The following is a 13,668-nucleotide window of genomic DNA, read 5'->3' on the forward strand; positions in this document are numbered from 1 at the left end:
CTGGGTCCTTTTTAAAATCAAAACTCAGAAAGCACTGAATTGTTGCTAACAATATATTCTTTAATTTGCAAGTGCATTCTCCCTATTTCAGAGAAATAATACTGCAACCAAGAATTAACACAGGTGCTGATGAATTACACCCTTTTTTTTTAAAAATGTTTCTTAGCATATACAATTAATGTGCTTTGGATAATAACAACTCTCCCACAAAAGTACTTTGTGCACCCACCTATTCAACAGCAAAGTTTATACAGTCCTGGGGCATGGGGTATCTTCCTTACTCCAGCTAAATTAACTTGCTTGTAAATTAGCAGTCATTTCTCGGCGTGCAATTTAGTAGTTAACTGTAACTTTCAATCGGTCAATCACTGGATTTTTTAAGAATGAATAACAAAAGCCTCAGATCTGTTGAAATACATGAAAACTGCCTTTAAAAAGAATTAAAGAGAGTCCTTACTTGTGATCCATTAGTTTGGTTGATAACAGCATTGTTCGCAGTACTGAAAGACAAAAATAATTTAAACCAAAATGAGATCAACAAACTATTCTTGCAGGCTGGCAGTACTGCAAGGACTTCCAGAGAGAAACACAAAGCCTAACAAAGATCTTTCTAAAAGTATTTAACCGCTCTCAGAAGAAAACTTAAAAACTTGTGGTTTAGGTCAGCTGCCTCATCCTAGGTAACTACGGGTATCACATTATTTTTGATTTGTTTATCTATAATTTATCTATAATTAATCTGTTTTTTCCTCTTCCTTTCCTAAACCAGTTTGGTTTAGAAAATCTGCCTGATTCACCAGTAAGGCAGGGCACTTTTAAAGCAAAACCAATATAGTTTTAGTTAAACACCCAGCAAAACGTGACACTGTCGAAACCTCACCTACGTGCTGTAGATGTTTGTTCCGTAACCAGGACTCTTCTGATTTGAAGTTTCACATCACAAAATTCATCAGAAAAAAATCACGAGATTCTTCTGCATACAACCTCTAATGGACTGAACTACTGCTTCAGAGCCTTCAAAGCAGCCGTTCAAAAGTATGTGCACAGCATTAATAATAATTTTATATTATTAAATATTTTATGTATTTAATAAATTAAGACCCATAGCCCTATTCCTGATGATTTCTGAATCTGCAAGAGACATTTCACATTTTTGAGATAAAAAGCATTAACACCCCGCACAGTAATTATGCATTATAAACCTCATGCAAAGCAAACTTTTTTCTCAGACTTCTAATCTTTTAAAAAATGGTTCCAGTCTCCTACGACCCGTTAATCTTTTGATTTATGGTCTGGATGATAGCTGTCCAACCTGGCAAGCTGACAATTCAAATCACAGAACCACAGACTGGTTTGGGTTGGAAGGGACATTAAAGATCATCCAGTTCCAACCCCCCTGCCACAGGCAGGGACACCTTCCACCACACCAGGTTGCTCCAAGCCCCATCCAACCTGGCCTTGAACACTGCCAGGGAGGGGGCAGCCACAGCTTCTCTGGGCAACCTGGGCCAGGCTCTCACCACCCTCACAGCAAATTGCTTCCTCAGATCTCATCTAAATCTCCCCTCTTTCAGTTTAAAACCGTTCCCCCTCGTCCTGTCACTCCACGCCCTTGTAAAAAGCCCCTCTCCCGCTTTCCTGTACCCCTTCAGGTACTGGAAGGTGCTAGAAGGTCTCCCTGGAGCCTTCTCTTCTCCAGGCTGAACAGCCCCAACTCTCCCAGCCTGTCTCCATAGCAGAGGGGCTCCAGCCCTCTGAGCATCTTCGTGGCCTCCTCTGGACTCACTCCAACAGCTCCGTGTCCTTCTGATGTTGGGGGCCCCAGAGCTGAACGCAATCTGTATCTACTTCAGCAATTCTTTAGAATTATTTTACTTAAACACCATAAAGTCAAGACCAGACAAGCTGTTCCTTGCCCGTTTCCCAACTTTGCACCTTCTCTACTGAGAGAATGCGGAGGTTACCACAGAACAGGGCGCCTTTAACAGGAATATTAAGGAATGCCTTCTGGGTCACACATTCCCCTGTGCTGAGTTAACACAGAAGAGTGGAACAACATACATCTTTCATGATGCATTTCAATTAGCACCACTCGAGTGTAGAGTTTCAGAAACGGCGTAGATTGCTCTGGAGACTGACATAACAGTGCCACACCTCGGTGCAGAGCAGGAGACCGCCGTCTTATCAGGAGGAGAAACTGCACGTGGAGTTTCTCTTCCTACTCTCAGAATGATCTAAGCAGCATGAAACTCAGAGAAGGGCATGACAACACAGCGTGACGAGAGCGCTAATTAATCAGACAGACAGATTTTGCATGCAGAGGTTCATTAATGACACCCGGTGTTTAAGAGTACTTTCCCATTTTATAAAGACAATACGAAGGTCACAGCCAGACCTCTACTACAACTGAAGCCTTGTCCCCACACTTCCCAGACTTCTTTCCCTCCCATGCAAGAATCAATCCAGCTGCTACAAACAGAAAACCTACGGCTGTAGTAAGCCTGTTTTGCAACGATATTTTGACACTCCTTACCCAGCTCCTCCCTGTCACGACGCTTAACATCTACTATTTAAAAACAATTTGGTTACAACTGGTCATTGCAACCTTCACAAGTCATCAGGACGATGGACAGAAAGCAGAACTGAGCAATTCTGTTCCTCTGGTACCAGGTAATTCTTTTTAGCCTCGATTTCCTCTCTTCCCTTAAGGAAGGGTACGAAGAGTGTATGATTCAGATACATATGAGCATTTTACACTGCAACAGCAAGTATGAACCTACACGTGCAGAAAGACTCTAGGTATAGAAATAAAGAGCCAAAAGGCATCCCTCTCATGTTGGTAATGAATAGCGCACTATAAATATAGAAAAATACTTAAGTAAATAAAAATAAATGCAAGGATAGTACAGAATATAAACCCATAAAAACATCCTCGTGTGCTTTTACCTGCTCTCTTTACACGGCAGCACACAGAACAACAGCTCAAGAATCACAGCTAGTCATAAATAAATGTCTTTGCCTGCTAGTAAGCAAGTCTGGCAAAATCTTCTTGAAGACACATGCTCAAGTACGGGCGGCAAACAAAGAGAAATTTAAATATTGGAATGCATCTTACCTTGTTTCTTCAAGTTTAGCAGAATGTGCTGCAAAAATAAAGTGTTAATTAAAATTTAATTTGTAATTCGGTTATCAGTTAAATATTAAGTATTAATAAAAATAGTTTAGCACTGCCTAAAAGTAGGCGACTAAAAGAGCAAAACTTACGCACGTATCCCCATGTATAACGTGTGGAAAAAAAAATTCTAAATTGGAAAAATAAAAGTCTGAAGAGCAACCAGAGAGTTGGATTTAAGCAAGTATCTGAAAGCATACGTGGAGGTCATGCTTGACCCAGGCAAGAGTGGCCACAAGAGACAAGGTGAGTGTCGCATGCTGTTGGGTTGTAACAGCAGAGTGCAACTCCTAAGAGCAATGAAAAAAATCTCAGTGACAAAAATTTCACACTTGATTAATAAATTTCAAATATTATCACTGGGTCCAAGTTTTCCATCTTCTTATAGAGACCTACTGTGCAAAATTTATGGGTGTTTGACCTGCTAGGCAAGCTAGAATGACACGCTTCGGACACAAGATTTTTCTGATAAATATATGTGGTCTCCCAAATAAGTCAAAGACTATTTGGAAAATTCAAGAGGAGGCCAAACACCTACAGAAGAATTCCTACACAACACCTTTAAAGGATATGATTACTTGATTCTCCCAGTGGATTATACTTCTCAAAACGGAAGGTTTACCTCTCATTTGTAGAGTTCGTCTTGAATACCTCTTGCTGGGCCTCCTTTCAAAGGATGCTGATCTCCTGGCTTTGTTGGTCTTGGTGGTTTGATATTCTGTTTTCCCACTGACAATGCCATTAGAAGTGCGTAACAATAAAATAAATCACTTATTTTTAATGACAAAATACAGACACTGCTCATCAAAACATCACGTTTCTGTTTTAAATTCACAGCTTAATAATCTGATCTCAGTTCTATTAAAAAAAAATCCCAAACTTAAGACCTCAGGCGGCCTTTCATAAAAAAGGGACGGAGTTTTACAAACATCCTAATCTTCACTCTGTTGTCCCAAGACAAAAAGCTGAAGCAATGACTCCTTAAACATTAAGTCGCTGAAAAAAGCACATTTGCCCTTTGCACGTTTCTGTGGTCACAGTGCGTGCGGTTCGGGAGAGGCTGAAAATTCTAGGACAGAGTAAAGCTTAAGGTATGTTGCCAAAGGTCATACAAAAAGATGATAACAGGACTGAAAACCAGCATCTAGATGCTCTCGTTCCAGGCAAGTCTTTTTTCCCCCCTTCCATATGTTCTCACTCTGGTGAGGCAACTGACAGCACCCTGAAGACTAGTCTGGGACCACAAGCCATTTGGAAGCCAGCGACAGGCACTGGTAGTGCCTACCAGGGAATGGGCATTATCTGAGGCTTCTGAAGCACCACCATTACTCAAAATGAGTCAGGAACTCCTGAGTCAAAAGACTTGCAACGTCCCCAACTGCGCAAGTCAATCACCCCTCCTCTATGGTCCATTTAAAAAAGGGTGGGCTTTCAAGATGAGGTGATCTATAAAACACAACGTACTATATATGCTATGTGAGGAACATAAACCTTGAGAAACCTTTGGTTTCCTACTGCACAGACCAGAATCACCTAAAGATAAATCAGAAAACGCGGGGGAAAAATCCGTATGATTTAATAAAACCAATAATGCAACACCCTCAGCTTGCAAGTTCCACTCCTTTATGTGTCCTAGATGAATGAATACCAAGTCCTCTCCTGTTTCCACTCATAATCCAAGACAAGCAAGAAATGACAGAAGATACGTGCTAAATGACAGATGACACTGACCTGTATCGGAACCGGGATCCTAACCGAATGAAGCCTGACCGACTTGAGCTCTTTTGGACAGGACCTCGGAGCCGGAAGAAGGCGTGATGTTCCACTGCACATTTCCACAAGTGTTTGCAGGCTTTGGGATGATCCAGTCTAAAGACAAAAGTGTGCTCCTGCTCCTTTCCCTTCAAGCACACAAAGCACACTGATGATTTATAAGGGGCTCGAAGAAGTCAAAGCTACAGTTCAGTCCAAGCTAAAATGAAATTTGGGTTTTATGAGGACTGAAGTGTGTGTTTCCAAAAAATATTTTAGGCAGAAAAAAAAAAATCAACCTTTTCAGAAGCTTTAACGATCAACTGCTCCATTGCCTGAACTTAGAAAGGGCTAGAGCCCATATACTTAACAAGTCAAACCTCTGAATAACTACAAATTAAAGACATCATTATAATAGGAAGCTACTCTCTATGTGGCTAGCATGGTCTCACTTCCAAGTCTGATTTCCTCAAATTAATGCTTACGTTTTTATCATCTCAGCTCTGAGATTTCTTCCCACAGGAAGAATTCTGGCGTCTGTTTAAGGAATTAATTCCACTAAATGTGCTACCTGGCCTTTTTTTAAACTTCCTTGCAAACCAAGCACACTGGTTCCAAATTACCTGGCCTACACTAGTTTCACAAGGTATTCCCCTTTTAAAAACAGGGTGAGAAAAAAAAGTAATTGAGACTATTTATCTTATACTTAAGTCCCTTCATTCCCCCCTCCCCCCAAGACACAATAAAAATCATGCAAGGCATCCACGTTAGTTCTCAAAACTTAGAGATCAGGAGCACGTAAACTTGTACTGTAAAACCAAGCTGCCATGTAACTAAACAGACAGTTATCTACCTGTTCATCATCTTCAACAACAACGAGAGTGAGTTTGTTCTTCTTGAAGTCAAGTCTTGTTATCTTTGGCCTGCAATATGAACAGAAAAAGCAGGTTATGTCTAACTTTTAGTAACTCACTGAGAGTTTGACGTGCTGGTCCAAGCCTGTCTACCAAATATTTTTTTTTCCTGTTTTTGTAGGTGTTTTAAGTTCATGGAATAGGGCTTGATTCTACTGTGGATACCAATGTATTACGTCAAATTTAACACTTAATTAGAAACCTTAAAGATACAAAGTCAGCAACTTCTAAAGAGATGATTCTATCGGACTTAATAATTACTTGAACTGAAATCAAACTCCACCCAAATACTCCTGCTTGCCTACTCTTCCACAACCCCACAAAACTGAACTCAGAAAGACACAAAGGCAGGCCACAATAATTCTGCTTTATGAAAGAAATGTACATCACTGTACAATATATCACAGCTCAATTCCTACGATAACTCTGTTTCAGGAAATCCCTGCCAAAGAGACCAACGGGAACATGACACGACACAAAAATGCACCCACTTCCCCCGCTGCCCACCAAAAAACTCCCCTGATTTCATGGTGGAGGGACAAGAGACACAGATAACATTTCTGCTACAAAGGAAGTGTCTTTCTGAGAAGTTTAAGATTGGACGGGGCTAACCCAAACTAACTATTCATATGATGACGTTTCACCTCATCATCTGCCTACTCACTCTTGGCACACCGTTTTGAAAGACTGGATGGGAATTATAGAATAAAGCACTTAAAAACCCATAAATGCCTGTGTAGCCAGACCCAAAACATCTTGTGTTTTACACAGTGTAAAGGCCTGCAAAATTTCCCCAGAATGCTGCTGAGAAACTGTGGAAAATGTGCTGAGAAATATGTTATTCAGATATTTGACAGATAAAGAAGCACACGTTCATAAAAACTAAAAACTAAAGGAAGCTCTATATCCCCTGACTACATATAGATCTTGTGGGGGGGGGGGGGCAAGGAGGGGTATTTGGGGTTCTTTGTTTGGTTGGTTTTAATTAGTCCTTACTGATGGGCAGAAAGGGACATTCCTGCCCTTTCCTGGGCACAAAGAGACATTTTCTTCATGAAAAGCCTGCCCAGATGTTGTTGTATATAAAAACTGCACTAGTAACTGTTGCTTCTGCCTCTACCACTTGGCTACAACACCTGAAGAAGCTTCATGTGCAAAAGAAACAAAAGAGTAAAAATCTAAAATATATTTTAACATACAGAGAGCTTACCAGAAAAACAAACCAATCTTTGTGTCTCCTTCAAAGACAAGAACTCCTGTAGGTGTTAGGCCCAGGCTGTAATCGTTGCCATCTCTTGCCTAATTGCCACAAAATAAAGATTACGTTCAGTTTGGTGTTCAACCCTTTATCCAAATTACTCCAGTGATTAATGTAGCTTATTTCCCCGTGTTATAATTAAACACATATCTGCTTATTTTATACAACAGAACTCTTGTAAGTGTTTCAGTGATCTTATGCGATGGATTTTTCTAGTTTGCAACCCTTCAATAAAACTGACTGAAGTGGAAAATTAACGTTTCTTGATTTGTCTGTGTAATAAGGACCTCCTTGTGCAGTTCTCTGCACTTCCTTCTCCACAGGAGATCTATTTTTCCTTGCAGTTCTTCAACCAGCAGCTGACTGGACCCCAGCCAATTTTAATTTAATTACTATGATCTTCACATAGCTCTTAGTCTAAGTACAAACTGTAGGATGTATTGCCACACCAATCACATAGTTAACACAGAGCAGATACGTTTGGACTAAAGTGATACCTTCTAGAGATCTACACTATAAAGTGGAATGTTGATGCAAAGCCAGATCACTTGTTACACAGTTTAGATGAGGACAATATTGCTTTTTTCCCCCTCCTCTCAAAGCCAAACCAGGGCTGAAAAGCGGGACAAAGCTAATATTATCATTTCCAAAGGTCACAATGCTGTGGTTAAACATACCTTGACTATGTGCATGTCTACACCATACATTTCCAGCCACTTAGCTTTGTTTAAGTAGTTCATTTCAGCCTGGGCTGGTGTTTGCCCCCTGAAATAAAATTTTTTGCTGTTAGGTAGATGCCTGAAAAAGCACAGAAAGGGAAAACTGGTATAGGAGGAAAGAGGAAAAGAAATTCCCGAGAGTTTGTGAAAAATCTAAACACTGCTGACGCTCGTTCGCTTTCATGAACATCAAGGTCATTTCTGTAAGTTTTAATCTGAAACCGCTGCTGCAAAAACTATTGCATTTCAAGATTCCACACCTCGTAATTTTACTCAGACCTTTGAAAAGCTTCATTTTTCACGTTATATCCTCTTACAAAATATGACAGAACCATATTAGGATTATGTTTCTGAACAAGACCCCAGAAGAAGCGTCAGCAGCATCTTTTCAAGACATTCTCATCCTAGAAAACCCAGTGCCAACAGCTGGCTCGCGTGCACTGGAAGATCCAGTACCTGCATTCCTTCCACTTCTCAAAAATGGCCAGTTCCATCTCTTCAGTCTGAGTGGGCACAAACCTGAACTCAGACACCAGTTCAGGGACATGTTCAGCGGGATCATAGTCGCCAAGTTCAGCTACAAAAGAACAGCGTTGTCAAGCAATGTTCCAGATAAACACAGGAAATATTAACAGGAACTTTTGCGTACTTTTCTAGTTAATCTAAAATACTACATTTCCTTTTGTGTTCCTCCAGTCCTCCCAATATTTGAAGCGTCACCTTTTTTGACAAGGAAATTACAGACACTGAACAAATGGTCATGTCATCTGCAAAAAAGCTTTGCCTTGATTTTTACAAAGTGCTATTGATAAATTCTTTAACAAGCTTCCTATAAATGCAAGTTATCAACATCCTTGAAACTCAATTTTTTTCTTTCTTGAAGAAAGTTTTCAACATTTTTATCACTGAAGTCTCTGAATATGAGGAGGAACTTCTTTACTTTGAGGGTGGCAGAGCACTGGCACAGGCTGCCCAGGGACGTTGTGGAGACTCCTTCTCTGGAGATACTCAAACCCTGCCTGGATGCGACCCTGTGCAACATGCTCTAGGTGAACCTGCTTTGGCAGGGGGTTGGACTGGATGATCTCCAGAGGTTCCTTCCAACCCTTAACCATTCTGTGATTCTGTGACAGCTGACTGAAGTTACAGTGGAATTTTGCCTTCAATTATTAAAACAAAATCTCTTGAGATTCGTAAAAAGCAAAACCAGTTCTAACACTTCTCATAAAACTATTTGTCCATTTGCAGTCTACAACTACCTGAAGGGAGGTTGTAGTGAAGTGGGAGTCGGCCTCTTCTCCCAGGCAACTAGCGATAGGACAAGAGGACACAGCCTCAAGCTTCGCCAGGGGAGGTTCAGGTTGGACATTAGGAAGCATTTCTTCTCAGAAAGGGTCATTAGCCATTGGAAGGGGCTGCCTAGGGAGGTGGTGGAGTCACCATCTCTGGAGGGGTTTAAGAAAAGACTGGACATGGCACTTAGTGCCATGGTCTAGTTGACGTGGTGGTGTCAGGGCAATGGTTGGACTCGATGAGCCCAGACAGCTCTTCCAACCTGAGTGATTCTGTGATTCTAAAAATCAGTTTCTGGTTTTATAAGTCCCCCTGTCCTGCTAAAATTACTCTGTGTCAGGGCACCAACATGCAGCTGTTATTTGTCGCTCTCCTTTTCATCTAAGAACATAATAAATGCCCTAGTGGGTCAGTCAAATGGCCCATCTAGTCCGCTCCTGCATGCTCAAGAGGGACAATAAGAGATGCTATCTAGAGAACATGGTAGTCAATGGCTGTGCCACATCAGAAGTACAAGCTCCTTTTTCCACAGATGCTAACAAGTCCAGCTTTTAAAGACTGATGTACGCCTGAAATGCTGAAACTCAACAGTTAGAAACCTTTATAAAAACGTCCTGATTTTCAGAGTCACTAAGCATTTGCTTCTCCCACTGATTTCACACGGCTTCTTAATGTTCAGCTCACATCCAAAAAATCAGGAATAATTCTATAACTTGGACCTTGGATGTCTGACACAGGCCAATGATGGTTCTGTCTGAAAAAAACAAACTACAGATGTTTGTGTTGGAAAAAAAATAGTGATATCTTTGGGAAGATGTGGAAAAGTCAAATAGATACACACAGTATTCCACAGGTACAAAAAACTACACACGATCTAAAAACCTGTTTCTTGGATTTCTGAACGCTGCAGGAATAATAGTCTTTTCACCCCCTCCTTTTTCTTTTTAATGCTGACTGAGGAAGTCTGTAGTTCTATAATAATTTACTCCCACTACAACGCCTGCCTCTGTTGAAAGGAATGCTGTCAAAGCCAGCTTAGGTTCCAGCTGATTTAAATAAAAGTACACAGCTGTCAGACAGCAAGATTAAAGCCCTGCTACGGGCCTCATTGTGGAGAGAGGAAAGACAAGAGCAGCACAAAAAGCAATGGATATATGGCCTAATTAGATCACTTTGTTTTTCCAAAAACTTCTCCACTGAAGCCATATCTTAAGGCTCTAACAATGCTAATATTTTTAACTCTGGAATGTATTCTAACTGTTCTCCTTCCACACAAAAGAGCAGGTTAAAAAGGTGATTATCTTTACAGTTTAATGCCAGCTCTCTCTACCTACGCATGATCAGGGCCATTCGTGGCTCCTGCCTGAAGAACAAAATGTGTTTTAGAAACTGTAAGAGAAAGAATTCCAGTGACTTAGTCCTGTTACCTAACACCTGCAAAGTGAGTACAACAGTTCATGGGTTTGTAAGATGAATGTTGTGTAGAGAATTTGTGTGGCACAAACGCTGGCACATCTCCAAATCCCCTCTTCATCAGAGAGGGCTGTACAACAGCCTAGGAGCAGAGGTTCTGGGATGTTTTGTAGACTCAAACTGGGTTGAATGAGGCCATACAGCCGTATCTTCCAATAAGGACCCAAAAACCTACTCCAGCAGATATATCTAAGACTTCAAGCCTCCCCTCCTTCTTTTGTGAGTTCCCCTGCTTGAAACCACAGCAAACGTCACATTTGTTAAGATCACGCCCTCATCCAGCCAACAGAGGACAATGGCCATGAAGATCAGTGATGTACAACAAGCAACTGAAGGTCAGACCACAGGTCTCAGAGCATGTTGGAGTCTCAGCTGGAATCCAAAGCCAAAGACAGCTCATGAATAAGAGTCTCAGATGACTCAAGCATAATGCTGTATAGCTGAGAAAAAATGTAGTACGTCACCTCTTTTGGCTGAAGGAGGATCTGAAATACCAACAAGTGCAGTTCAACCATGAATGCTCAAGTACGAGCACGAGACATGGGGCACTAACATGTTTCCACAACTAAGCTGAAGTCAAAAGCTGGTGGTTTTTATACAGGGAACTTTTCAACTGAGTGCAGAACCAAAATCATTTTGTACAACAAAGAAAACACACGGCAGAAACTACACGATGAAAAAATATGAACCGTGTTACTACATCAAAGCAATTGAGTAAGACGGCAGACCTCGTACCTTGCGTGGAAGTGGACAGGTTTGCACAAAAGCACCTGAGAAAACAAGTTTCTGGCAAAGCTGTTTATGTTCAGAACCTCCTTGTTCTGCTTCCTGAGGAACTGAGTAATTTTCCATACACCCTTTCAGCAAAATCCCAATCAAAAAGAGCTGTGTTTCACACTGGATTGCTCATGTCTAGGCAGAACCTATTTTCTGGATATAACAAGGACAGACTAGAAGAGGTAATAAGAGTCTACACAAAGCTGTTCATGCCACTTCATCCTTCCCCGCTCGCACCTGCTCACCTTGCATGTTATAAGCTGCCAACTGGACGGCTGTGTCAAAAGGACATTCCAACCTGCCGTAAGAGAAACGCAGCGTTAAAACCTTACCTGACACTATTTAGCAGACAACTCCTACACCTGACAGTGAGAAACGGCAAATGTTTGGGATAAGAAAGTGAAAAGGATTAGTAGATTTTCAGCAAAGTAACAAGAGAGAAGCACTACATTATTTAAGCATTCTTCTGCTGCTACTCATGCATAGAAAAGATGTTAGAGAAAAGAAATAACATTATATAACTTAGCAAGACTTACTAATTATCCAAATGTAAGTTTAATAAATCCTATGCTAAACACGCTGCGATTGTTTCAAAGGCTGTTCATTGGGAATACTTACTTTCCACTAAGAATATCCAGTTTTAGCTGCAGAACAAATAAATACCTGTAGGATTAAATCAGAAAGAAAAGTCATTGATTAATAGTTCTAATTAACTCAGCCAACAGGAGGAAGTTAGAGCCTGACAAATAAAAACATTTTCTACTCTTTACATGGGTTTTCAAGACTGAAGGAACTGCACTGTGATCTTTCAAGGCTTTAACAGTTGGGTTTGTATGCTTTGCACCCATTTCAAATGAAGGAAACCCCAAAGTAGAAGTTGTCACAAGTTGAACTACAGTGTTGCATGGAAAAAGAAACAATAAAGTCTCAAATAGTCTCAATAAGTCTCATTTTTTCTCTTCTGATCCTACTTGGGCAAAAACCAACTTGCATCTGCTGCATTTTCTTCATTATTCATAGACATATCGATCTCGTAAGAGAATGAATATTCTACAGTCTCTCAAAAATAAATGTTCCTAATATGGACTGCTTAGTTCAAATCTAACCCAGAAAGATGACTGCAAAGTGACAAAAAAATAAACAGCAGGCTGCAGCTTTTCAACTTGTTTACTCTTCAGAGCCAGTTCTCCTTCACTGCCTTGCTTATTCAGTACTCTTCTTGCTTAGAAATTGGGCAAATATTGAATGCAAAGCTCCTACCCCTTTGGTGTGCAACACCAGCCCTTCACAGAATCACACAATGTTCGGGATTGGAAGGGACCTCGAAAGATCATCTAGTCCAATCCCCCTGCCGGAGCAGGATCACCCAGATCATGTCACACAGGAACGCGTCCAGGCGGGTTTTGAATGTCTCCAGAGAAGGAGACTCCACAGCCTCTCTGGGCAGCCTGTGCCAGTGTTCAGTCACCCTCACTGTAAAGAAGTTTTTCCTCATATTTAAGTGGAACCTCCTGTGTTCCAGCTTGCACCCATTGCCCCTTGTCCTGTCAAGGGATGTCACTGAGAAGAGCCTGGCTCCATCCTCAGGACACTTGCCCTTTCCATATTTATAAACATTAATGAGGTCACCCCTCAGTCTCCTCTTCTCCAAGCTAAACAGACCCAGCTCCCTCAGCCTCTCCTCAGAAGGGAGATGTTCCACCCCCTTAATCACCTTTGTGGCTCTGCGCTGGACTCTCTCTAGCAGTTCCCTGTCCTTCTTGACCTGAGGGGCCCAGAACTGGACACAATACTCCAGATGCGGCCTCACCAGGGCAGAGGGGGAGGAGAGGGGGATCCACTACCCACAAAGAGGAGCCCTCTTGCTCCGTTACGGTACACAGCTCTCCTTTACCAAGAGAAGTGGTCTCAGCAACTACAACGCGGGCATCCACAATGGTATCCAGTCTGAACTCTGCTACAGACCAACAGAATGCTTATGCACAAAGCCAAAGATGATGCTTCTGTTTTAACATGTTCCTGTGTCTCCTCGAACTCACATCCATAGACCCGAAACAGATGCAGGCATTTTTCTTACAGGTCCCCTGGAAATCCACAAATACTTTGCCAAGCCATTTACTATCCAAAGCCTTTTGAACACTGGCCCCTACACAGGAAACCAATTTGTCTGGTACTGACCCTGGATACCAAAAGAATGAGCACAGGCCTCCAGCGCAGAGTGGGTGTGAGCAGTCTGTGCTTATCAGCCACATAACACTCACAAACAATTCAAGCATACTTCCCATGCTTGGGCTGTGTTACGTGACCTCT

The 13,668-nt window shown here is 41.5% G+C and overlaps 1 protein-coding gene across 4 annotated transcripts in view; it reads right to left on the bottom strand.

Moving 5' to 3' along the window:
• The window catches only part of EPB41L5 (erythrocyte membrane protein band 4.1 like 5), a 56,881-nt gene that overhangs the window by 23,299 nt on the left and 19,914 nt on the right, over positions 1–13,668 (bottom strand). For all 4 annotated transcript variants that reach the window (XR_011048736.1, XM_068407255.1, XM_068407254.1 and 1 more), the window contains exons 6-15: positions 11,977–12,021; positions 11,604–11,656; positions 8,272–8,392; positions 7,774–7,861; positions 7,049–7,137; positions 5,778–5,847; positions 4,904–5,073; positions 3,795–3,901; positions 3,116–3,143; positions 458–500 (exon numbers count right to left, since the gene is read on the bottom strand). Coding sequence is in view for 3 of the 4 variants with exons in the window: in XM_068407255.1 (XP_068263356.1) it covers positions 458–500; positions 3,116–3,143; positions 3,795–3,901; positions 4,904–5,073; positions 5,778–5,847; positions 7,049–7,137; positions 7,774–7,861; positions 8,272–8,392; positions 11,604–11,656; positions 11,977–12,021 (814 nt within the window). In the remaining variant the exon portion in view is untranslated. The remainder of the gene's footprint in view (positions 1–457; positions 501–3,115; positions 3,144–3,794; positions 3,902–4,903; positions 5,074–5,777; positions 5,848–7,048; positions 7,138–7,773; positions 7,862–8,271; positions 8,393–11,603; positions 11,657–11,976; positions 12,022–13,668) is intronic.

Source organism: Nyctibius grandis, chromosome 9 (assembly GCF_013368605.1).
Source record: "Nyctibius grandis isolate bNycGra1 chromosome 9, bNycGra1.pri, whole genome shotgun sequence".
Lineage (NCBI taxonomy): Eukaryota > Metazoa > Chordata > Aves > Nyctibiiformes > Nyctibiidae > Nyctibius > Nyctibius grandis.